This window comes from Megalops cyprinoides, chromosome 16 (assembly GCF_013368585.1).
Source record: "Megalops cyprinoides isolate fMegCyp1 chromosome 16, fMegCyp1.pri, whole genome shotgun sequence".
NCBI classification, from domain to species: Eukaryota; Metazoa; Chordata; class Actinopteri; order Elopiformes; family Megalopidae; genus Megalops; species Megalops cyprinoides.
Window position 1 is genome coordinate 28,389,811 of NC_050598.1, and position 24,050 is coordinate 28,413,860.

General features: G+C 49.6%; 1 protein-coding gene across 3 annotated transcripts in view; it reads right to left on the minus strand.

The window, feature by feature from the left end:
• Positions 1-24,050, minus strand: part of ppp3cb (protein phosphatase 3, catalytic subunit, beta isozyme) — a 40,860-nt gene that overhangs the window by 2,586 nt on the left and 14,224 nt on the right. For 2 of the 3 annotated variants that reach the window (XM_036547917.1, XM_036547918.1), the window contains exons 2-13: positions 23,206-23,406; positions 17,408-17,532; positions 16,045-16,156; positions 13,576-13,721; positions 13,038-13,177; positions 7,402-7,479; positions 7,079-7,173; positions 4,136-4,261; positions 3,252-3,329; positions 2,559-2,643; positions 1,858-1,955; positions 1,147-1,194 (exon numbers count right to left, since the gene is read on the minus strand). In XM_036547917.1, the coding sequence (XP_036403810.1) occupies positions 1,147-1,194; positions 1,858-1,955; positions 2,559-2,643; positions 3,252-3,329; positions 4,136-4,261; positions 7,079-7,173; positions 7,402-7,479; positions 13,038-13,177; positions 13,576-13,721; positions 16,045-16,156; positions 17,408-17,532; positions 23,206-23,406 (1,332 nt within the window). The remainder of the gene's footprint in view (positions 1-1,146; positions 1,195-1,857; positions 1,956-2,558; positions 2,644-3,251; positions 3,330-4,135; positions 4,262-7,078; positions 7,174-7,401; positions 7,480-13,037; positions 13,178-13,575; positions 13,722-16,044; positions 16,157-17,407; positions 17,533-23,205; positions 23,407-24,050) is intronic. The other variant, XM_036547919.1, reaches the window with a different exon arrangement.

Genomic DNA, 24,050 nt, shown 5'->3' on the forward strand with positions numbered 1-24,050 from the left:
GTCTTTGTGAGCTTTCTATAAGCCTTAGTGCTTATTCATTTTATTTCTTTTTGTTTTTTTTAAATCCTGTGTTCTTTCTCTATGATTTTTTATAAAGCAATAAAAGCCTAAGGTCCACAGAAACAGTGCTGTTGGGAATTTCTACTCTCCTGAAAGGTGAAAAAAGGCATAATAACAACTGCCTGCTTCTTCACGTCCCCGTTTAAAAGGCTTCAGTGGTGGTGGATGGCCGTACAGCCAGAGAACATCTTCTCTTCCACAACCTGATAAGGCATGTACCAACAAGGTGAAGTCTGCCACCTTGTGCAAATAAAGATTGTTTCACTTACATTGTTACACAATCGCTTTGAAACAGTGTGACCCTGACCATTTGAAAAAACTGTTTTTCTGAATTTCTAGTTGTATATAATCATGACTTCAGAAGTCAGTTATATAGAGAAAATACTATGGGAAAATAATATGAATGCTCCTGAGCAGCTTGCTGAAATTAGCCCGAAGACGCTGTCTGACTCGCTATAAAATTGCTATTTTATAGTAGTGCTTTCTGTTGATTGTTCAATGGTGCGTTAGAACCTTTCCTGCTGACATTGCACATTTTCATTTCAGCCTCTCTCTGACAGGGATTGAATCCATTCTGAATGGAAACATGACACCTGGTAGTAAGAGCCAGTGATTATGCAAATCTCAGAGAGAGAGATTGCATTATCACTGCAGATCACCTGATCACCACAGGCCCCGCCCTCATCCCCGCCCCCCGGGTCATCGCCCGCGAGATTCAGCGCCGTGCGTTAGGGCTGTCGGGATGAGTGGAGCGTGCGGGCGGGAATGTTGGGGTACCGGGGGCGGGGAGAGGGAGGGTACTGCACCCCTGTTCCACATTCATGCTTACTGCGGTCTCAGTCTGTAGGACCATGGGGGGAGGAAAGCAGAGCAAAGTGAGGCCACAGCATGGAGAGGTGTCATAACCATAATGCAAACCGGGGGCCGGGGGCGGGGCCAGAGGGGGACATCCGCCAATGAGCCGCTGACTCAGGTCGCCCCGCCCCTGGGACGAGGGCCAATAGTAGCCCTGCCATGCAAGTCCCCGTCCCCTTTTAGCCAGGCCTTCCTGTGCAATGAGCTGGGGGGGGGGGGGTTATTTTTTACCTTCTCCGTCCTCAACCGTCTCGATTGCTTCGATGGCTTCGATGGTTGCTGAGGGGGTACAGAGAGAGGAGGGCGCGGGTTATTCTGGAAGCCATGCATAGACCACAGCAGCACCACGGCCGGCAGAACAGCAAGGCCACGCTAAAACAGCCAGTCTCAGAGAGCGGCAGGCCACCAGCAACCACACACAGGGGTTAATCAGCCAGTCAGTGAGTGGGGGTTAGCCAGTGGATGTCAGGAGACGGAGAGAGAGAGAGGGAAAGACGGAAAGAGAGAAAGAGACGGGCAGACAAACAGACAGACAAAGAGAGGGGGGGAGAGAAAGAGACAGAGACAGGCAGGAGAAGAGAGAGAGGGAGGTTGAGAGGGAAACAGAGACAGCGATAAAGGGATACAGAGATTGAGATACAGAGAGAGCGAGAAAGGGCAGTGGAGACAGAGATAAAGGGGGAGATTGAGAAAGAGAGGGAGAGAGGGCAACAGACAGAGATATAGAGATAAAGAAACAGAGGGAGAGAGGGAGAGGGAGAGGGAGAGACGGGAGTGACAGACAGAGGCACAGAGAGACACAGAGAGAAAGAGAGGGAGAGGCGGGAGAGAGAGAGGGTGAGGAGGTAACTTAGAGAGATATAGAGAGGAAGAGAAAGAGAGGGAGAGAAGGGGAAAGGGGAGCAGCAGTGCGCAGTGGCCCGTGCAGGGCCCGGTCCTCACCGCTCTGCAGCGTCTGTTTGCCCCCTGAGAGAACCCCGCTGGGCAGCATGCCTGTGGGGGTGAGCCCCTTCAGCGTCAGGACGTTCTCACTCTCCTCTCTGTGGGCCGGGAGGGGAAAGGGTTAACAGAGCCGTCTGTGTCTCAGAACACACACACACACACGCACACATGCACGCATGCATGTACACACTCACATGCACACACACACACACACACGCACGCATGCATGTACACACTCACATGCACACACACACACACACACACACACACACACGCACGCATGTACACACTCACACACACACACACACATGCACGCATGTACACACTCACATGCACACACACACACACTCGCACAGACACAAACACACGCATATGTACACACTCCCACACACACATACACAGACACACACATACACAAGCATGCGTACATACTAACATACACTTTCGAAACTTTCGAAAGCATACATATAGGTCATGTCTCATCCTCGTTCACAGGCACACAGACCCACACACTCGTATACATCCATACATCTCTCTCAAACACACAGATACAGCTCATAAACGCATTCTACCCTCTCACACACTTTTACATGCACGCGTGAGCTCACACACACACGCATGGACCCCGGAATGGGACTTATAACCACACGGCTGCAGGTTCAACTCCCAGCCGAGCCACAGCAGGACGGTGACCTCCTCACCTCAGCACAGAGAACATCTTGGCCATCTTCCCGATGGCTCTGATCTTATTCCTGATCACCTCCTTCCGGGCGGCCGCCGCGTTGGCTGGGCAGAGAGGGACATTCGACAAAGCTGTGACACACTCCAAGTACAGACACCACATAACACAGGGGCTGCTACAGAAAACAGGCACCCTCTCAGCAATCCTATCCAGCATAATGCTCAGAGCCTGGCTTCAGATGGATCTTAGCAGATCGGTAGCAGTGTGTATTCCCTACGGCTGTACAGACAGCGTGATTTTTCATAGGGAATCCACCTTAGACCTGATTCAGCTGAATTACTCCCATGTTGTGTCACATGCAGACAGTTTACAGTGTTTTGGAAAAACACACAGTTCAGCTACATCTGCCATTTTATTTTAACATCGTTTGCTTCTCTGCATGAAAAAAAACACATCAGCTAATGTCTGTGTAACAGCCATCTCCTGTCTCAGTTGAGTGCACTTCATCAAATATAGCCTGTCAGCAAGTGATATTTCCCAAAGTAAAGTACACAGAGTACTCACTGTACAATCAGTTAACTAAACATCCATGCAGAAGAGGTTACCCTTTTGGTAATGTTATTCATTTTAGATGCTTTTCACTACAGTGTCATTAACATTGACTCGGCAATCAAATCAACGACAAACAAAAGCAATGTCTTTTTTTTCTCACCATCAAATATTTCATCCCCGTCATTCATGAGTTCGTCGTCAGAGCAGATGCTGAGCACGTTGACAAGCATCTCCGTAACTGCAGAGGAGTGAGGACAGAGAGGTCAGGGGTTAGAGGTCAGGGGTTAGGGTGACCTGGAGCTTTTCCCATAATGCTGTGGGAAGCCCCTATCAGAAACAGCTTTATTCTGATGGCCACAGTTTTTCCTCTCTGTTATGAATGTACCCCTATAATTCCACACAGGTGATTGCTTTGGAATAGTCGAGTGAAATCTGCACTCTAATGACACTCTGACTGTACTTTGCGCATACCGTAGTTGTGTGTGTGAAGCCGTGTTAGCGTGTTCATACTTTTGCCCTATTTGTTCAGACGAATCATGCGGTAATCATTTCACACAGTTCTGCTGGCCTTGCTCAGATTGTTTAATTAAGCATGGGGTAATTTCTGAAGCGCTCGTAAATATCGCAATGACAGAGTATGGATCTTTGCCGCAAGCGTTGTCTGTCAACGAGAGGAAAAAGAGTAGCCAAACAAAGCTGATCTGCCTGACGCTGCTTAAAAGCATACTCACGTCTACTTTTACATTTTGTCACTTGGAAGGATCTCTTATCTAGAAGGATGTCCACGATGAATGCATTTAACAATACATTTGCATTATTTACATTAAATAGATGCTCTTATCCCGAGTGATGCACAAGATGAGAACGAGATGTTATACATTTCAGATAACCCCTGTCCATTTGTCTTTGCCGCATTCTCTCATAAGATAACTGAGCACTGGTGCATTTGTTGTTGGTGCATGTAACACACCACTGCTTTGTGATATAAAAGTATAAACAGGTTGCGATCTGTCAGATCAGCATATGAGAGGGTGGTGGAAGTACCTTTCTCTCCCACGAACGGCAGGGACCAGGTAAAGACGTCCATGAAGTTGGGGAGCCAGTAGGGGTGGGGGGAGCAGTTGAATTGCCTGATGTTCATGACGTTGTTTTCGTACTTGAGTACTGCCGCTGAGGGTGAGCAGATAGCAGACCGTCACAGACATGCCCGTGCATATACACACGCATACACACACACATGCACACACACGCACACGCACACACACATGCACACACACACACACACATGCACACACACGCACACGCACACATGCATGCTCACACGCACACACACACACACACAAACACTGGCACACAATACTTCCACCAGGACATACCACACTCACACCCACACCAACAAATATACACACATTCTAAACATCCACATCATACCAAAGTACAGAACAGGTACAGAGAATTAGGATTCACTCTCTGGTCCAAAAGTGCCTGTTAGACTGGATCAATCAGTGATGCCCACTTTGACAATGAGTTCAACATGGTGGAATATTTCAAGCTACGAGTACCTCTCTCACACAGCATTATGCATAAGGACAAGTGAATTCAAAAAAGAGCGCAACTGTTTCTTATTAAACCATTAAACAATGAAAATGTAATCTATTGGTTTAATGCACTCTTTATCGCTACCAGCTAGTTTGTATCTTGTCTAGCCAACCACTGAAACTTAACGTAACGCAGTGCATCTGATATTGTTGACTCCTTACGGTTTTTGCTTGTATTGCACTCAGCTTCACTCGTAAGTTGCTTTGGATAAAAACGTCCGCCAAATGAATAAATGTAAATGTAATGTAAATGCACAAGACCAAGACAAGTTTATTTTTTTTAACAATTGTATACTGTGACAAAAACCAAAACAGAACAAAACACAAGTATAATTCTGTGGCAGTGCAGAACCGAAGCAAAAAATAAAACTAAGCAAGCACTCCAAATGATCTGCTCCTGTGGTGTAAGGATTGATAGGACATGCAAAAAAGTATTTCATAATCATTTTTGCTTGAGTATAACACAAAAATCTGTCCACTAGATGGAGCTGTGGCTGTTGCTCTTCTGTCAGCTGACATGAAGCCTGTGTTCTCAGACAATTACCCAGAGTACCTCAGTGCTGCACTTCTCAACAGCACACACGTACACACACATTCCCCCATTTGAGTGCACACAACAACACATATACACACACAACACCTCACTGTGCACACACACATACTGTACACTCACACACACACACACACATACACACACATACACACTATCACACATCAATGCACACAAACCACCCACACATACACTCAAATACTCTCTATCTCCATCAGATAAACACACACACATACACACACACACACACACACATATGCATGCATGCACATATGCAAACACACACACACTCACTCACACACACCTCTTCTCCCTGTACTGTTTCTCGCTGATGGCTCGTGAGGGTCCTTTTTAAACATTTCCCTGGAGAGGTGCAGTATTTTAATAACTATGACTAATCCCTGCTCTGTTCTGAAACTGCTCTTATTGTGTGGAGCTCCTCTAACTAAAATCCCACACAGACTCAGTGTCTTAAAGGCTTCACTGGGTAGTCTCAGTGTCATCAGAATTTACTAAAACTGCCGAAGGACAGGGACAGAGTGACTGTTACAAATGATATAATGAATGTCACATTTGACTGCCTGTTACAGATGATGTAACAAACATTACAGGCTCCTGACTGAGACTAACAGTTGATTTAATGTGTGGTGGTGAAGACGAATGATTGATCATTACAGATGTGACTGTTAGAGATTTACACAGTTTTTCTCACCAGTCTCTCGGCCTATCGTGACCCCTCCACAATATTCAGCCCTGGTCATTTTACAGACCGTCACTTTACAGGGCCCACAGACCACAACATGACCTCATCACATGGCCAGCTCTAGCTCCACCTCTAGCCCATCTAGCCCCGCCCCCAGTCCTGACCCCTCCTCCAGCCCCCACAAGCTCCGCTCCCCAGATCCGATTCCTGACGCCCCCCAGCCACGGTCCTTTGTAACTGCCCTTCCCTGGACGAGTGACCCATGAGAAGACCTAGGAAAATGATGAAGAATCGCGCAAGGCGTCAGCGCCAACACAGAGGAAGTCCAGGCTGCCAGGCCTCCCCCTACACTCATTAACACAGCCCACACAACCGGACAGCTGGGGCAAGGGCCAGCATAAACTAAAGCATAACTCACATAACAAGCCTGTCTGCCATTTTGTTTTTTTTTCCTTCATAACAGAAGAGCACAAGAAGCCGAGGTCATGCAACCTCCCCCACTGAACAGAAACACACGCACACACATTCACTCATTGTTATTGGGACAATTTATAGCTATAAATAATACAAAACCTGAACTAAAATCCCAAAGAAAACAAAATCTAGGTACCAATATCCATAAATTGCAATAAAAAATTTTCTTTAGTGGAAGAAAATAAAATACCTAAGAAGATGAGCCTTTTATGGTTTCCTCCCTCACCTGTGTGTGCCATTTACCTTTTATTTCAGCTACTGATTATGTTCAGTTTTGCTGATGATCCTTTATTCATGCTCAAATGAATAGAATCATTAAGAACATAAAAGCGCATAAAAACAGCTTTCTCTCGCCCCCTTCTTCCTTCCCTCTCCCTCTCTCGCTTTGCATTCCTACTCTCACCCGCTTGTCCTCTTTTGCAGTCCCCACTCCCACCACTAGGGGGAGCCTACTGCCGAAAGCTCCTTCTAACCGCAGCCCACAACAAAGCTCCAGTGTCACCAGAGCAAGGACTTCTTCCTCCTCGACTCCACCGCTCTGTCTGTCAGCTCAAGCCTCACATTGTGCTTGGCGGGACTTCAGTAACTACAAACGAACGGGCGACACTACAACAAGGTGGCGTCATTACTGCGTGGCAGTGCGGAGAGCGGCAGCAGCTCACCTTTGTTGTTGTAAACATCAAGGTAGTTTGGTGCTGAGAAGATGGTGATGAGGGAGGGGAAGCCGGTGGTCTGGCTCTTCCGGTACATCCGGTAGCTGCAGAGGGGGGGACACAGCGGTGACAAACAGGTTCCCAAAACCTCCCCGAGCCACTTAGCGCCATCTGCGGTTTGCAGTGCCGTCGCTGAGGGACAGCCGTTTATTTACAGCAGTGACCGTTTCCACGTGGCCCCGCGTCATGGCGGGCGACTGGCACACCTGCATCAGCATGTGAGAGGCACAGAGTGAACTTGCACAGGGGGAGGAGAGGAGACAGGTACGCACCCTGCGTCTTGTGCTTCGTGTGCTCGGATGACTGATAATAAGTTATTGTTCTGTAGAAACTCGCAGACTGCTGGATAACTGCAGGAGAGAGACAGGGGAGGGAGAAAGAGAGAGTGAGAGAGAGAGAGAGAGAGCGGGAGAGACAGAGTAGAGAAAAACATTAATGAACTCAAGTTTGACAGAAGTGCTAGAGACAACAGCACGTCTGTCAGTCCTTTGACAAACATTTTTCACCCTCCAACATGGTAAATTGTGTCCACAGACAGTAGTTGAAAACGTAAATGTTAACGCTGTTAGAGCAGACAGACAGCTGTCTGCTGCACAGACGGATGAAGGAACACCACCTGGTTGTCATGTGATCTGACTACAGAGCAGCACATCAACTCTTCATACGACACAATGACAATGAACACAAAACAAGGCTCCATGCTCACTTCTCCACAGCTAAACACTGCGCAGCACATTGTAATGAAAAATCCCTGCCGCTCTATACCCGAAATGGCACCATCCAACACTCCACAGCGTCTCTACATTTCAACATTTCTACTGTTCCACCTCACAGCATTTCTGCTGTTCCCCATGCAGCACAGCACAGCGTAACCATTGCTCAACCAACAACACGATGAAACAGGACAGAGTTCAGCACAATGGAACACAAGTGAACACACGCTCCCCCCTCCTTTTTTTTTTTGAAAAAGGCAGAACTCCCCAACACACCACAGCACAGCATACCTCCTGCTCTGACGAGCACCCTCCCACTGCGGTCTTGGAAACCACCACCCCCTTACTCTCCACACGGAGAAAAACAGGCCTGTCCTCGTTTAACATCTCAGAGAAGATCTATGGAGAGAGCGTCTTGGGGTTCTCCACCCCCCCGACGGAGTCCCTTGTGCACAACACTGCCTGCGGTGCAATGCCACATTGCGCTTCTTCTGCTTACAGCCACCCTCCCCCTCCCAGTCCCCCCCCCCCCCCCCCCCCCCCACCCCCGGATCCATGATAGCATCGATGGTGTCCAGCACACTACAGCACATATACTCCATTGCATGACGGAGAGTTGAGGTAAACAACTGCAAAAGATTACGTGTTTGACACGGAATTTTCACACAAATACTAACGATTTTAGTACCATTAAATTTCAGATTTCTATAAATCACCCCGATTTATAGAATTTCCTTCACACAAGTTCCTTGGCTTGTGAACACTTCTCACAAATCAGAGCTAAGTTTCATCTCTGCCTCCTCCCCTGGCCATTTCACAGTGACCACAAAGGCAGTGACCCCTGGCTAGCTGTGAGTCTCTGGGCTGGCTTCCCTCGATGGCGAGGCTATAGTCACTAAGCTTACCCTTAGTCACGCGCTGTTCTTACCTCGTGTTTCTGATAATGAAACAATAACAGTTTGGCCCAAAAACATTTGTACAGAGTTTGCATTTTGGCCCCTGTTATTCCAATCGAGACGACTTCTTGTTTTCATAGTTTGATTTACTTTGGTCTGCGCCTGGTCTGAGGACAGTGTGTTTTATGTGTTACCGATTTAGTCAGCTTCTCGCTTTCTCTTAATCAAGTCTCTCTCTCTCTCTCTCTCTCTCTCTCTCTCCCTCTCTCTCTGTTTCTCGCTCCAAATCAGCCAGGAGTAGCCAGCTGTCATGGCAACAGCCCACTGTGGAGCCCCTGGGGATTGTGGGATATCTCTGAACGCTGAGCTGAAACTGGCCCCTGTTCGGTCTGTTTTTGAATCGTGTTTCTTCCTGTTCTTCTGTGTAAGCACATTCTGCTCACAGTGATTCAGGTAGCGAGAACACATGACCTAATGACTGCATTTTCAGATACATCTCCAACATAATCACCTCCCCTGAACTTCCCGCATGCCTCCATCCTGCCTCTTTCACCTCCTCCTCCATACCCTTCCTCTTTCCAAAAAACATCTGCGTCATGCTCCTTCACCCTCTCTATCCCTCCATCCCTCTTCTCTCCAAAAACCGACATCCCCTAAGACTTCCTTCACCTCCTCTGTACTTCCATCTCTCCCCTTCCTTCCTCATACATCATATTGACTATCTGAACCCCCACTCGAGCCCTCCTCTCATTCCACACCCCCACTGTCCCACCCTGCCCCCTCACCTGTACCCCTCTCAGGTGTGCACTGTCCTGGAATGTCCCGCTAAGCAGGAGCATAGGAGCCTCGTTCCATGTGACTCATCATCACGAGCCCAGCTCCACTCAAACACCGACGACGAAGATGACATCACACAGCTGACACCCATCTGTGCCCCTTCCTGTTCCTCCATGATTACACCGCTGTTGATCACAGAAAGCTTGCGATGTGAGCATATGGGGCGGCAGTGTAGCATAGTCGTTAAGGAGCAGGACCCGTAACCGAAAGGTTGCCAGTTCGATTTACCCACCGGGGCACTGCTGCTGTACCCTTGGGCAAGGTACTTAACCCACAATTGCCTCAGTAAATATCCAGCTGTATAAATGGGTAACATTGTAAAAAAAAAAAAAAAACTATAATTGATGTAAGTTGCTCTGGATAAGAGCATCTGCTAAATGCCAATAATGTAATGTAATGTAATGTAATGTAATGTAATGTGTGGGTCAGACTGTGGGCAGCACTGTTCGGTCAGTCAGAGAGATGTGAGGTCAGACTGGTTTCACCATTCCGCTGTATGGGGGCCCATTTTTGGGACATCACATGTGGGCAATCGTTCTGACAGAAAGAGTCTCACCGGGAAGACTCCAGTGAGGGTCGGCGGGACCTGTGATTCAGTTCTCTGTGTGAAATCACATGCCATCGGTCACACAGGACTCAGTTTCCACTGACTGATCAAGCTGCGAGCCACCGGTCCCTGTTGCCATGGTGACACGGACTTAGGCGGCACTGGTGCGATTTTTGGCTTTAATATCTGCTTTTATTATTTTCTGTAGTTTCAGGACAGGTGAAACAGGAGGGGGCACATGAAAAATAATAATGCGGAGCACTTCATGGGTTCAATACCAGATTAACTGGTATTAAGAAAGATTTGGAATGAGGGGATGTCTGGAGTGTTTGTGTGCCAGTGTGTGAGTGTGACAGAACGTATGAAGTTGCTTATAATATATACGTGTGTTTTTCATCCAATGGCCTGGATGAGGCTGGCAGTAGTCCAGAGAGATGTAGCAGTAGCCGGGACAGAGTGTGGGAGTAGCCTTGTCTGGGACAGGATCTGGCAGTAGCAGTATCTAGGACATGATCTGGCAGTAGCATTAGATAGGACAGGATCTGAAAACAGCAGTAGCTGGGACAGAATCTGGCAGTAGCAGTAGGTGGGACAGGATTTGGCAGCAGAAGTAGATGGGACAGAATCTAGCAGTAGCAGAAGCTGGGACAGTATCTGGCAGTAGTGGTAGCTGGGACAGGATCTAGCAGTAGCAGAAGCTGGGACAGTATCTGGCAGTAGGGGTAGCTGGGACAGGATCTAGCAGTAGCAGAAGCTGGGACAGTATCTGGCAGTAGGGGTAGCTGGGACAGGATCTAGCAGTAGCACTAGGTGGGACAGGATTTGGCAGTAGCAGTACATGGGGAAAAATCCAGCAGCAGCAGTAGCTGGGACAGGATCTAGCAGCAGTAGATAGGACAAAGTCTGGCAATAGCAGAAACTGGGACAGAATCTAGCAGTAGCAGAAGCTGGGACTGGATCTGGCAATAGCAATAGATAGGACAGGATCTAGCAACAGCAGAAGCTGGGACAGAATCTGGCAGTAGCAGAAGCTGGGACAGGATCTGGCAGTAGCAGGGGCTGGGACAGGATCTGGCAGTAGCAGGGGCAGGGACAGGATCTGGCAGCAGCAGGAGCTGGGACAGGATCTGGCAGTAGCAGAAGCTGGGACAGGATCTGGCAGTAGCAGGGGCTGGGACAGGATCTGGCAGTAGCAGGGGCTGGGACAGGATCTGGCAGTAGCAGGGGCAGGGACAGGATCTAGCAACAGCAGAAGCTGGGACAGAATCTGGCAGTAGCGGAAGCTGGGACAGGATCTGGCAGTAGCAGAAGCTGGGACAGGATCTGGCAGTAGCAGGGGCTGGGACAGGATCTGGCAGTAGCAGGGGCTGGGACAGGATCTGGCAGTAGCAGGGGCTGGGACAGGATCTGGCAGCAGCAGGAGCTGGGACAGGATCTGGCAGTAGCAGAAGCTGGGACAGGATCTGGCAGTAGCAGGGGCTGGGACAGTATCTGGGACACGGAGTGTTAGGCTGTGGGACTGTGTGGGTGGAAGTGGCTGCCTGTAATGCAGCTCACACAGGAAGTAATGTAGCGTGTGATGTGATCTCAAAAGTGCTGCACAGCCCTGAAGAGGAATGGAAAAATATATATATAAATAAATAACACAACACAACAAGAACCGATCACACCCCCTAATGAATATTTAACAACCCGGAGCGTTTTCAGGGAGATGGCTTCACAGACGCTGGAGCTCCCTCTCTCCACGCATCTACATGGCACACATTTGACCCACCCTGCACACGACTACTCCACCCCCAATCCCCCCGCCCCCCAGCCCCCCAGCCCCCCAACATACAACGCTCTCCCCCCAACGTCGCATCAAACTTTCATCATGATGTGAAATATTCAGACACAGCCAAGGTTTAAACAGGACAAAGAGCCTTTCTGCCTCTATACCTAACATCTGGGGGCATCTGGTCCCCCTTCTCCATCTCCTCTCAATGGCGTGAAGGGGGGTTAACAGCAGTACAGGGATATGCAGCTGCCACCGGCGCGGTTTGGGACAGAGATGAAGGACATCGAACCACAGAGGCCGGGACAGAGAGCCAAACCCACATCCAGAGCAGATCTCAGATCAGTGAGACAGTCACAAACGCTGGGGGCTGGACTCTCTGCTCAGTACGAACAAGAACTACAGGACCCCTGTCTGGGTAAGGCATGGAGGGGAAGATCTCTTTTAATCCGTGGGAGTTTCTGAGCTCTCGCCTGTTCAGTTAAAATGATCCCAATTCCATCCTTCCATCTCATGTCGCTTCTTAGGATGGGACATAGCTACTTGAAGGATCCCTTCCTACAGGAGGTCATGTGTCCATCAGAAGAGTCCATTTTCATACGTCATCTCACCTTCCCTGTCCTACACCAGCAGCCCCAGGGCTGCACCCTGGATTGTGTGCTTGAAGGGACTTGGCATTGAAATGCACTCATTGTGTTACAATGACATTAACAATATCACATAAAAATATTAACAAAAAAACAGGACAGCACGACGCACAGAAGCATGTCAAGCACACTGTGCGTCCATAGTTTGTCCCTGGGGGAAGCTGGCCCTCAATGTCTATTCTTCCTCCAACCAGCAGGTGGAGCTCTCTTAGTTTGAGTAACTGTAATTTCTTCAAACACCTTATGACACCAGTACAAAAGCACAACTCCAGGCACTCCCCTCCACCAGCACACCAGAATCTGTTCATTTTCTGTACAGACACCGCGAAAATGTTAAATTCTCCAAAACATTTAAAAAGAAATTTATATTTCCAAACTGCAGCAAGATATAACGAAAAATGGAAAACAAGCAAAAGGGAGAGCTTTCCATCTCCGTGACGATGGAAGGAGTGGGGTGGAGCAGTTCAAAGGGGCGGGGCTTCCGACAGGTTCACCTGTAGAAGTAGGAGCAGCCTCTGACTGTGTTGTGGCTGAAATATTCCTGGGTTTTCTCGTTTCCGAAGTCCTCCAAAGGGTCAGACCACAGCAGGTCGCACATCGGCCCAAACGCGGGAGGCTCCTTGAACCTGTCCAACTGGGCCAGAGAGAGCAGAACTCAGAAGGGGACACAGCGTCACCCAACATACCCACTGTTTGCCAGGTACCCAAAGGCAGAAGGTGTTAGTCTGTGGGGATATCCTGAATGTTTTCAACAGGAACTGTTCACATTTTGTCAGACTCACATTTAGTTATATTAAAACACTTGCACCATATAGCCACCAACTGATATTTCCATCCTTCTATGCAAAAATCCATTATTTATTTGCAGATGTCCTTATCAGTCTAACTGCAGCAATCCAAGATAATTACCTCACCAAAGGGCACAGTGGCAGCTGAACCTGAGAATTAATCCTGTAGACGTCAGGCTACAACCCCAGCACAACCCATCTGCCCTCACACTGATAAGGCTGCACTCACTGCTTTCACTTTTACCTTTTTTATGTCGTCTAATGTGTGTATTTCTGGCGAGAGGCCGCCGTGAACGCACAGGAACTGCTGGTTCATGAGGGCGGCCAGGGGAAGGCAGTCGAACGCGTCCATACAGGAGTCGTACACCTGCTCCGAATACTTGATTTTACCTGAGCAGAGAGAGAGAAACGTGAAGGCAAACAGGAGGAAAGGACAGTGCTCGAGACAGTGGCTATGTTGGCTTTACACAGTGTACACACAGCAGAGAACTCAGACCAAAGACACACCAGTTTTACCTGCAGGAGGAGTCTGATCTAACCCCTCCACTGTGGGGTCCATCCTAATGCCTCCACCGTGGGACCCATCCTAATGCCTCCACCGTGGGACCACCCTCGTCTCTCCACCGTGGGGCCCATCCTCGTCTCCTCACCGTGGGGCCCATCCTAATACCTCCACTGTGGGGCCCATCCTAATACCTCCACTGTAGAGCCCATCCTAACTAGCCTGCCCCGTTGATATCGTGTGTCACCCGAGGCTGCGACTGGATTCGCTGATTTGAGTTATTGAGCGCAGAGCATCCTGTTGGTCACTATCCCGTCAGTCATACACATGTGGGCGAGACCATGTAGAGGAGGTTTCTAAAATAAATCTCAGGCAAGGTACAAACACAAGGAAATCCAGCCAATGTGATTGAACCGAGGCTCAGAATTCCTGAGCAACGCCCCAAAGCAGAACCAGTACAGCGGGATTTTTCCTGTAAAGTAAGAATCCTACACTGTATATCTGTCTGCTGGGCAGGCAGCTTCTTGAACCTTCCGCTGTGAAATGTGATCAAGCATATTCTTCCCTGAAAAACTCCCCCTCACCCCTTATGTTCCCCTGCACTCTCCTGACACCCCAAAATGGCACATCACTGCCGCTAGTTCCAAAATAAGTTCAGTAAAGCCCTGCACCTCCCTGGAGGTGCGTGCCTCCTCCCTCCTGCACGGCCCCATTGGAGCCTCCTGCTCCTCCTCTCCTCTCCTTCACCTCGCTGGAGGTGCCGGCTCTCCTCCCCTGTGTCTCCCTCTGCTTCCCGTGATAAATCAGCTCAACATCTCCTCGGCCTCCTCAGCTCAGCAATGAAATCACCTGCAGAGCCGTCTCCGAGCCCCCCCCCTTCCCCGCTCGGCCTCGTCTTACGTGGGATCCGTTGTTCCCCCTGTCGCCGCCGTCTCCCGCGCCCGCGAGGGCCTCGGCGCACAGCGGGTGCGCCGCGGGGGAGAGGATGTGCCGATCTGTACTGTGTCAGATTCTCAAGTCCCAGTGCGGCCCATCTGCCGGGTGTGGTGTGAGTTCATCAACACATCACTCTGCGTCAGCCATGGCTGCTTAGCATTGGAGAGTGCTGCTCTCGCTCTCTCTGTGTCTCTCTCTCTCTCTCACACACACACACACACACACACACACACACACACACACACACACACACACACACACACACACACACACACACACACACGCATGCATACACACACACACACACCAGCACACAGATCTCTCCCATCCCTCCCTCTCTGGCTCCGTCTGCCTCCATCCGGGGATCTGACTCGTCCTAAAAAAGACAGTCTCCCCCCGTCTGAGGAATGCCACGGTGATGCGCAGTGGGCTGGTAATTGAGGGAGCCCGTCAGGGAAATCAGCGCTCGCGGTCCCAGGGACACTCGTTAACAGGGAAAATTAATTTCCTGCTAATCACCTGCGCTGAGTCTGACGGACCGCCGTTCTAGAAACTACACCTTCTCCAAAAGAGGGAGAACACACAGCCATTTAAAACTGAGGGAGAAAGACATAGAGACAGAGAGAGAGAGAGAGAGAGAGAGAGAGAGACAGAGAGAGGATCTGGAAAGGGAGAAGGAAAGAGGAAAAGGAGGATATGCAGGGGGAGTGAGAGAGAAAGAGAGGAAGGACAGAAGAGGTACAGCCAGTACAGGTACTGCAGGATGAAGCAGGAGAGAGAGGTGGGGAGGGAGAGGACAGAGAGAGATCCAAGAAGAGGAAGGAGAACAAGAGCAAGCTCAGCTAAGACATAAAGGACACTCAGTCTTGGGAAGATAATCTTTGTTTGGGAGGGGGGGCTGCAGACATAAAGTAACATGCTAAATTTGAGGATTGTTCCGCTGTATACACTGGGTCTGAAGCACACTCCTTTCATGAAATTATGTTAATTCCTCAAAAAAGCTTTTGTATAACAAAGTCCAACTCCAATCAGCTTAAGCACTGCTCATCTAGCCAGCCCACTGCGTTGTTCACTATTCCAAAGCTACTGTGAGTTCTGTGACAGATTAAGAGGAAAAAAAAGGTAGCACACAGTACCATTTTAAAATGAATCTACTCAGCTGTTCCCTTCAGATGTAATAAACACCTCTGGATGATCTTTTCAGACCGTCTAGCCAGTTAGAGGCCCAGCATGTGTCTGAGGCAAGTGGACAGAAAAACAGAACGACATACTTACATTCTTGTTTGAAAGTGAAATACTCTGTCAAATGTCTACATTCGTGGTTTCCTCGCAGCAGAAATAGTGTCTTTGGGTAGAGGATTTTCAGAGACCAGAGGTACAGAACACACTGCAACAGGAAAAAGAACCTGGGGGTTACGGGCCAGTACCAGTCAAAACACACAGACCGAGATTTGTTCATTTAAACAACACAAGGCACACACATATGCGGACAAACACATGCACACATGCACACACACACAGCCTGTTCTGTGTGTCCTACTGAGCTCCAAAAGGTAGGGGAGGGGTTTGACTTTGACTCTTCACATCACTAACTTTAGCGTCTTGTTAGAGTACCTGATACTGAGAGTTACAGTCAGCACTACAGTGAGCTAACGCCCTATGTCTGTGCCCCCCAAGGGGTCCTCCCCTTTCACCAGGAAGACCTGCACCCTGGGGGCAGAGACAGTCATAGCAACAGCGAGGCCGAGCCAAGGGCCAATGAGAGGGAGAGGGTGGGTTCGTGTGCTGCCGGCCTGCTCTCTCTGCAGAATCCCGCCACCGCCCGGCGCCCATCTCCCCCTCGTTTCAGAGGCTTCCTGCAGGAGTTCGCCCCACGTTTGCCGCATGCACGGCACCGCCGGACTCCCCACCACCTGCTGTGCTCTGATCTCGGGAAGCTCGGTTTGAAATCCTCCGCTTCAGAAGCTCCTTTCTTCACGGTCTTCGTAGGGCCTATGACGGCACACCAGGGACGGAGGCTGGATTTTGGCGCTGCTGTCTGTGAGAATGTGCCTTCGCTGACAGGGAGCTGATGGGATACGAGAGGATCTCAGTGTGCTGCCCGGAAACGGGAATCCTGCGTGACAGGTAATGCTGGAGTTTGGGATCCGTGGGGAGAGATGTCCACATGCCTGCTGCAAGGCCATAGTGCAGCGTTTCTCAAACACGTTATGAACTCCTGAAGCTGCTTAATAACAAACTGATCATTTGAATCAGCTGTGTCGGAGCAGGGAGAGATCTAAAACAGGCAGGACACGTGGTCCTCCAGGAGAGGTTAGAGAAACACTGCCGTAGCGTGTCCAGTGCATGCCCACACATGCACACACACACCGATGCCTTAATATTTATATTAGCTGGGCTAATTTTGACTGAAATATTTTGGTTTTAACTGCAAAGGCTATTTTTTTTGTTTTTTGCTTGGTTAATTTCGAAAGTGCACAGTCTCTTTGGTGCATTTAGAAAAAGTAAACTTTTGAATGTAATTATTTTATATCAGTGTCCTTTTCTTCCTCTTACCACACACACGGAGACAGACAGACACACACACACACACACACATGCTGTGCCAGTGCTTGCGGGTGACTGAGAGTTTCTTCACCTCGATACTGAAGTAGCCCCTGTCCACGTAGTCTCCCAGGAAGAGGTAGCGCGTGGTGGCAGGTGACCCGCCCACTTCAAACAGCTTCATCAGATCAAAGAACTGTCCATGAATGTCTCCGCACACTGCAAAGCACAAAGCCACTCGTCAGGATAACAGCGGTACATCACAACGGCCCTGTCATCACAGGGGTGCTCAATTACATAGCGGAAACACACTACTCAAAAGCGACGTGTGTGCATGCATGCATGTGTGTGCATGTACGTGAGCATGGGTGCGTATGCCTGTGTGCATATGGGCGTATGTGCGTGCACGCGTGTGCGTGTGTATGTGTGCGTGTCAGCGTGTGAGCGCGCATGTGTGTGCAGCTTCTCGGCTCACTGACTCTCTCCCAGAGAGAGACGAGTTGCAAACTCCTGTTACCATGGTGACATGATTTTTATGGAAATAAATAAATAAATCGGGGTGCATTTCTCTGCCTTGTTCTGTGCTGTTACTGAGACGCTACCTGGTGTTTCCTGCTTGCGCGCCGTGCATGTCCCGGCGCATTTCCAGAACCCCTGGTATACTGGTGACCCAGTACAGGATTAGTGCACGACCAATGGCACCCCCCACCTCCAGATAGTCGTGAGGCTTTCGATGCCAACACACTCCTCATGCCCACTGATTTCAGAAACAAATCCTACAGGCTTTTAAAATCAATGCAGAACTCAATAGCTGCAGTTACACCAGTGTGGGTAGAGTGCTCACTCTTCAGACAAGCTGTTGATGGAGAGAACCAGTGACATTCTGTTAGTAGGAAAATACAATCAGGTGGGTATGAATGTGGGAATTTGAGAATATCATGTGAGAACCTCCTTTATTTACAATGCTGTTATGATTATGATTGTTGATGATGATCATTCTTATTATGATGATGACTATGTTGATGATGATGATTTTAGTTATAATTATGATCAGTCCCTTTTTGGTCTTTTTTCACTTGGAGACACAATTTTCTAAGGTCTGGATCATTGCAGCTTGCCATGTGAAATGTAACGCATTCGCTTTAGGGACGTGTTAGAGAAAATGGTTATGAATTTTTAAAACGAGTTTCCCTACAGACATCGCTTCAACTGAAGAATGAAGCAAAGTTGCTGAAACAATCTATTTTCCCTCTGTTCCAAACACAAGTCATCACCATGTCCCTGCGTCTGTCTGCCCACATCTGCACGTGTGTCCTTCTCCACGAGCCTGACTATCCATGTGTGAGCACATTTATTGGAGTCGCTGAACTGTACTGACAATCCTGTCCCTCTCTCTCTCTTTCAGTCTCCCTCTCTCACGCTCCTTCCCCTATTTCTCTCTCCACCTCTCCCTCCCTCTCTCCCACCCTTTCATCTCTGTCTCACAGCATCACTTTGGTCCATGTCTACCCAGAACCCACCACAGGCAGGCAGAAAGACAAATATACCCACGCACATGCACACGGGCTCACACGCCCGCGCGCGCGCACACACACACACACGCAGACAAAAACACACACACCACATCACCATCCATATTTCATGCTTCATAAATAAAATATTTCCCCTCCTTTCTTTGGAGGCTGTTCACTGCGCGACAGGCTCTCCTTCCCAAGCTACACTAGAGCCCACTGCCCCCGACCCGCTGCCCCCACTGCAAGCATACTGTCCTCACTGACACCCCCAACCTGCCCCACCACCCCCCATGGCCCCATGCACAAACTACAAGCACCCTGTCTTCACTGACACCCCCCCCCCCCCCCCCCCCCCCCGACACACACACACACACACACACACACACATACCCTCCAACCATGGCCCGCTCCTATATGACAACAGGACTGAGTTCAATACAGGTACGGGACATGAAAGCTAAACCCAGACCATGCCTTCCACTACCCATAATCCTCTCTGCTATCAGACGCTAAGGGATCTTAGGGCCAGACGTGCTTGGTGACAGGGACAATGGCTTGGGCCCTTTCAGCACCACGGACAGAGCCTCCAGCTCGGTGTCGGATCACTTCACTGTTCCCTGTTTTAAAGACTCTGCATCATGCAAGAGCTTCTGCAGCAGACCTGAACAGGCACAAAAGAAGGATCCTGCCATATACTGTGTGCGTTCGAATGTGCTAAAACACAGTGTGAATGACGCTGTGGGAGACAAAGGCAAATGTAGGCAAAACAGACTCCAACAGGGCAGAGGATAATCTACCTACCTGCAGACCCCGGGAGAAGCGCTGTGCGCCCTGCATTCATTCTCAGCAGAAGCAGCAAATGACAGGTCACTCATTTTCTGTAGTATGTTTGAAATGAGCCTTCAAACCAAAATAAAAATGTTTTTTTTTTTTTTTATCAATTAATAAAATCCTGCCAACTTAACTCTGGCAATAATGGAGTGTTTGGCTCTTTATCAAGGATGTGAGTGAATTCACAGAAGACGACAACCGCAAACAAACTTCCGCTGCCCTAGTTTCCAGAGAATAATTATGTGCGGCGCAAAAACCTCAGTTGACTGACAGCCCGTGATCAGCTGATGAACCCCCCCCAGGTCACACACAGACGCTGGCAACAGCCAATCATGGGGTCCGTTTGTTCACGACCCGCCCCATCTGTCTCCAAATAATATCAGGAAAAAAAAAATCAGACAGGGTTGCTGTCAGGTTGTGGTTCCTGTAATCCATGTTTAAACAGACATGCTCTTTCCCATGTTTTCCTTTCAGCTGAAACCCAACCCCTATCCCAGTTGCCATGGAGTTGCAAGACAAGAGATTTGGAACAAATGGCCAATATTGGACGGTGGCTTCAGACTATTTACTATTTATCCCACAAACCCTTCGCCTCAAGACACACACACAGACACACACACACACACACACATACACAGATAGCAGGGTGGCAGTGTAGTATAGTGGTAAGGCGCAGGGCTCATAACTGAAAGCTTGCTGGTTCAGTTCCCTGCTACTGTACCCTTGTGCAAGGTACTTAACCCAGAATTACCTCAGAAAAATATCCAGCCGTACAAATGGATTACATGTGAAAAATGTACATAAGTGTCTGGATGAGAGCGTCTGCTAAATGACAATAATGTAATGTAAAATAAATATGCAGTATACACAGACACACACACGCACACACACACACACACAGGGATCCCCTCACTGCGGAGGGCTCTTTGCGTGAAACTCTCGGACTGCGCAGGTGCGGCAGATGAGTGGCAGGGCCCTCAGCTCTGGGTCTCAGCAGCTCAGTCATCCATCACAGCCCATGTTAGGTGTTCCTACAGCGTGTTTGACAGTGGCGTTTTAATCAATCAAATGAGAACTCATTCCTCTTTCGCAGTCATAACCTGGAGACAGGCGACACGGGGACAGAGGGTTTTCATACTTCTCCTGCTCTTTAGGTTAAGCGCAATGAGGTCTTCCGTGACCGCAGTGAGTCAGGACCTCAGCTTGGCGTCTCATTTGAAAAAATAAAAGCGCATCTTACATAACAACGTCCCTGTCATTGCACTGAGGCGCTGGGTTCAACCGCTCTTGAAAAAAAACTCCAAACCCCTAAGATAATGCTGAAATTCTGAATAATGCAACATGAAGCAGTGAGTTTGTCAGCAAAGCTGTTTTTACTGGGTGAAGAATCCAGCACACCAGACAGGTGTGCTGAAGTCTCAAAGTGCCTCACTCTCCCTGCTTCACCCAGACCACCTCCCACCTCTTTACCACACCCCATTACACACACACACACACACACACACACTCTCCCTGTTCCACACAGACCATCTCCTTATTCTTTTTTTACCACACCCCGTTACCCTGATGAGGACACCCCCTCCCCCACCTCACAACACCTATCCACCCCTCCTAATCCCATCCTAATACCCCACATCCCTTCTCAGGACACCCCCCACTGTTTACCTCAGAACTCCCCCTCCCCCCACACACACACCCCCACCCTCCCTTCTGCCTCACCACCCACCCAACACTGGCAGCTGTGTACATACCCCCCATCGCTGCCTCAGACATGAATCCCACACACAGACGTGTGGCATGTCTCTTATTCCCAGGAGCCACGTCGACGTACCTGTCACAATCAGCACGCAGCAGCATCTGAAGTGTTTTTTGTTGTTGATGTTTGTATTCTGCATCCTTGTGTGATGAAAGTCTCTCAAGTCCACATCGCACAAACTCAGGCATGAATGCTAATCCAAACTGAACTCTGCCTCATAGTACGAGTCTCTTCATCTCTGTCTCACTCTCATTCTTTCACTCCTCCACACACACACACACACACACACACACACAGTGTTGAGGTGGACAGCACTCTAAGAGTATGCTCCTATTGGCTCATTTAAGTCATGTGAAATGGGAGATCTCCCTCGACCTCCTCCTCACCTCCACGTGCCCGTTTACATCTCCTGCCTTTACCTCATGGGTTTCCTCACACCTCTTTGATAGTCTTCTTTAATACAATGCCTATATATATATATATATATATATATATATATATACTATATTACCTCTCTCTCTCTCTTTGTCACTGTGTATTTTTTACCTGTTTGATACATAACACAACCATTTGGTGTCTCCTAAGACTGCAGGGAACATCATGCTACTGTCTGGCACAGTACATATTGTAACTGTTTGCTTGTTCTGTATTGTGACTGTTACGTGATGCAGCAGTTCAGTACCTGCTGTGATTTCTTGTCAGGGCTGTGCTCTGTTTAACCCTGTAACAGCACAGTGCCTTTACTCTGAGACTCTGTGTAACCCTGTAATGGCACAGTGCCTTTGCTCTGAGACTCTGCGTAACCCTGTAACAGCACAGTGCCTTTGCTCTGAGACTATGTGTAACCCTGTAACAGCACAGTGACTTTGCTCTGAGGCTCTGTGTAACCCTGGAACAGTACGGTGACCGTGCTCTCTGAGACTCTGCGTAACCCTGTAACAGCACAGTGCCTTTTCTCTGAGACTCTGCGTAACCCTGTAACAGCGCAGTGACTTTGCTCTGAGACTATGTGTAACCTGGAACAGTACGGTGACTGCTCTGAGGCTCTGTGTAACCCTGGAACAGTACGGTGACTGCTCTGAGGCTCTGTGTAACCCTGGAACATTACGGTGACTGCTCTGAGACTCTGTGTAACCCTGGAACAGTACGGTGACTGTGCCCTCTGAGACTCTGCGTAGCCCTGTAACAGCGCGGCGCCTTTGCTCTGAGACTCTGCGTAACCCTGTAACAGCGCGGCGCCTTTGCTCTGAGACTCTGTGTAACCCTGTAACAGCACAGTGCCTTTTCTCTGAGACTCTGCGTAACCCTGTAACAGCGCGGCGCCTTTGCTCTGAGACTCTGCGTAGCCCTGTAACAGCGCGGCGCCTTTGCTCTGAGACTCTGCGTAACCCTGTAACAGCGCGGCGCCTTTGCTCTGAGACTCTGTGTAACCCTGTAACAGCACGGTGCCTTTTCTCTGAGACTCTGCGTAACCCTGTAACAGCGCGGCGCCTTTGCTCTGAGACTCTGCGTAGCCCTGTAACAGCGTGGCGCCTTTGCTCTGAGACTCTGCGTAACCCTGTAACAGCGCGGCGCCTTTGCTCTGAGACTCTGTGTAACCCTGTAACAGCACAGTGCCTTTTCTCTGAGACTCTGCGTAACCCTGTAACAGCGCAGCGCCTTTGCTCTGAGACTCTGCGTAACCCTGTAACAGCGCAGCGCCTTTGCTCTGAGACTCTGCGTAACCCTGTAACAGCGCGGCGCCTTTGCTCTGAGACTCTGTGTAACCACTGTAACAGCGCAGGCCCTCACCTGTGACGGGCGCCTCGATGTCCAGCATGGTCTTCTCCTGCCGCAGGATGGACGCCCCCTCGTTGATGATGCGCAGGGCCACCGCCTCCTCCACGCGGCCCTCCTTGGTGAGGTGGGCCTTCAGCAGGTCCACGCGTGGCTTCCCCTCGCAGTCGAACACCTCCTTCATGGTGAGCCGGTGGCTCAGGGGGAAGGGCACGGCTGGAGGGGGCACAGAGGGGGGGGCAAACACAGCACGGAGTGAGACACCTGTGGGTGCCCGGCCGCACCGAAAAACATCCATCGAAACCCTGCTGCTCCACCCTGACAGAAGCACAGAGGGACAAAGCTGCGGTGACTGTGCACACACAGAACGCAGAGTCACAGGGACGCGGTGAGCTGATGCACAGAGTGACACGGGTTTGCGTGTCTCTGCAAGGCACACAGTGTAGCGCAGGTAAGATGAGCACGCATACCCTGTATCACAGGCAGGGCGAGTACATACACAGTTTAACACAGGCAAGGAGAGCACAGAGTGTGACACAGCTTTGTGTGCACCCAGCACCCGGTGTCATACAGGCACGAGCACACATATCCAGGCAGCGACTGCTCGCGACTGTGCTGAGAGCGTTAGGAACAGTCAACACCATCAACATTCCGGCTTCAGCGGGCGCTAAATAATAGATGTTTGACTTGAGGGGAAAAAGGGAGAAATCTCACGTCCCACGAGGGGGGGATGAGGCTGGCCTGGTATGTGATCAGGACTGAAATATAACATGCCCCTACCCACGAAGATCACTCTGTTTGTGTGTGTGTGTGTGTGCACGCGCGTGTGTGGCCGCGCATGTCTGTGCAGGTGGTGAGAG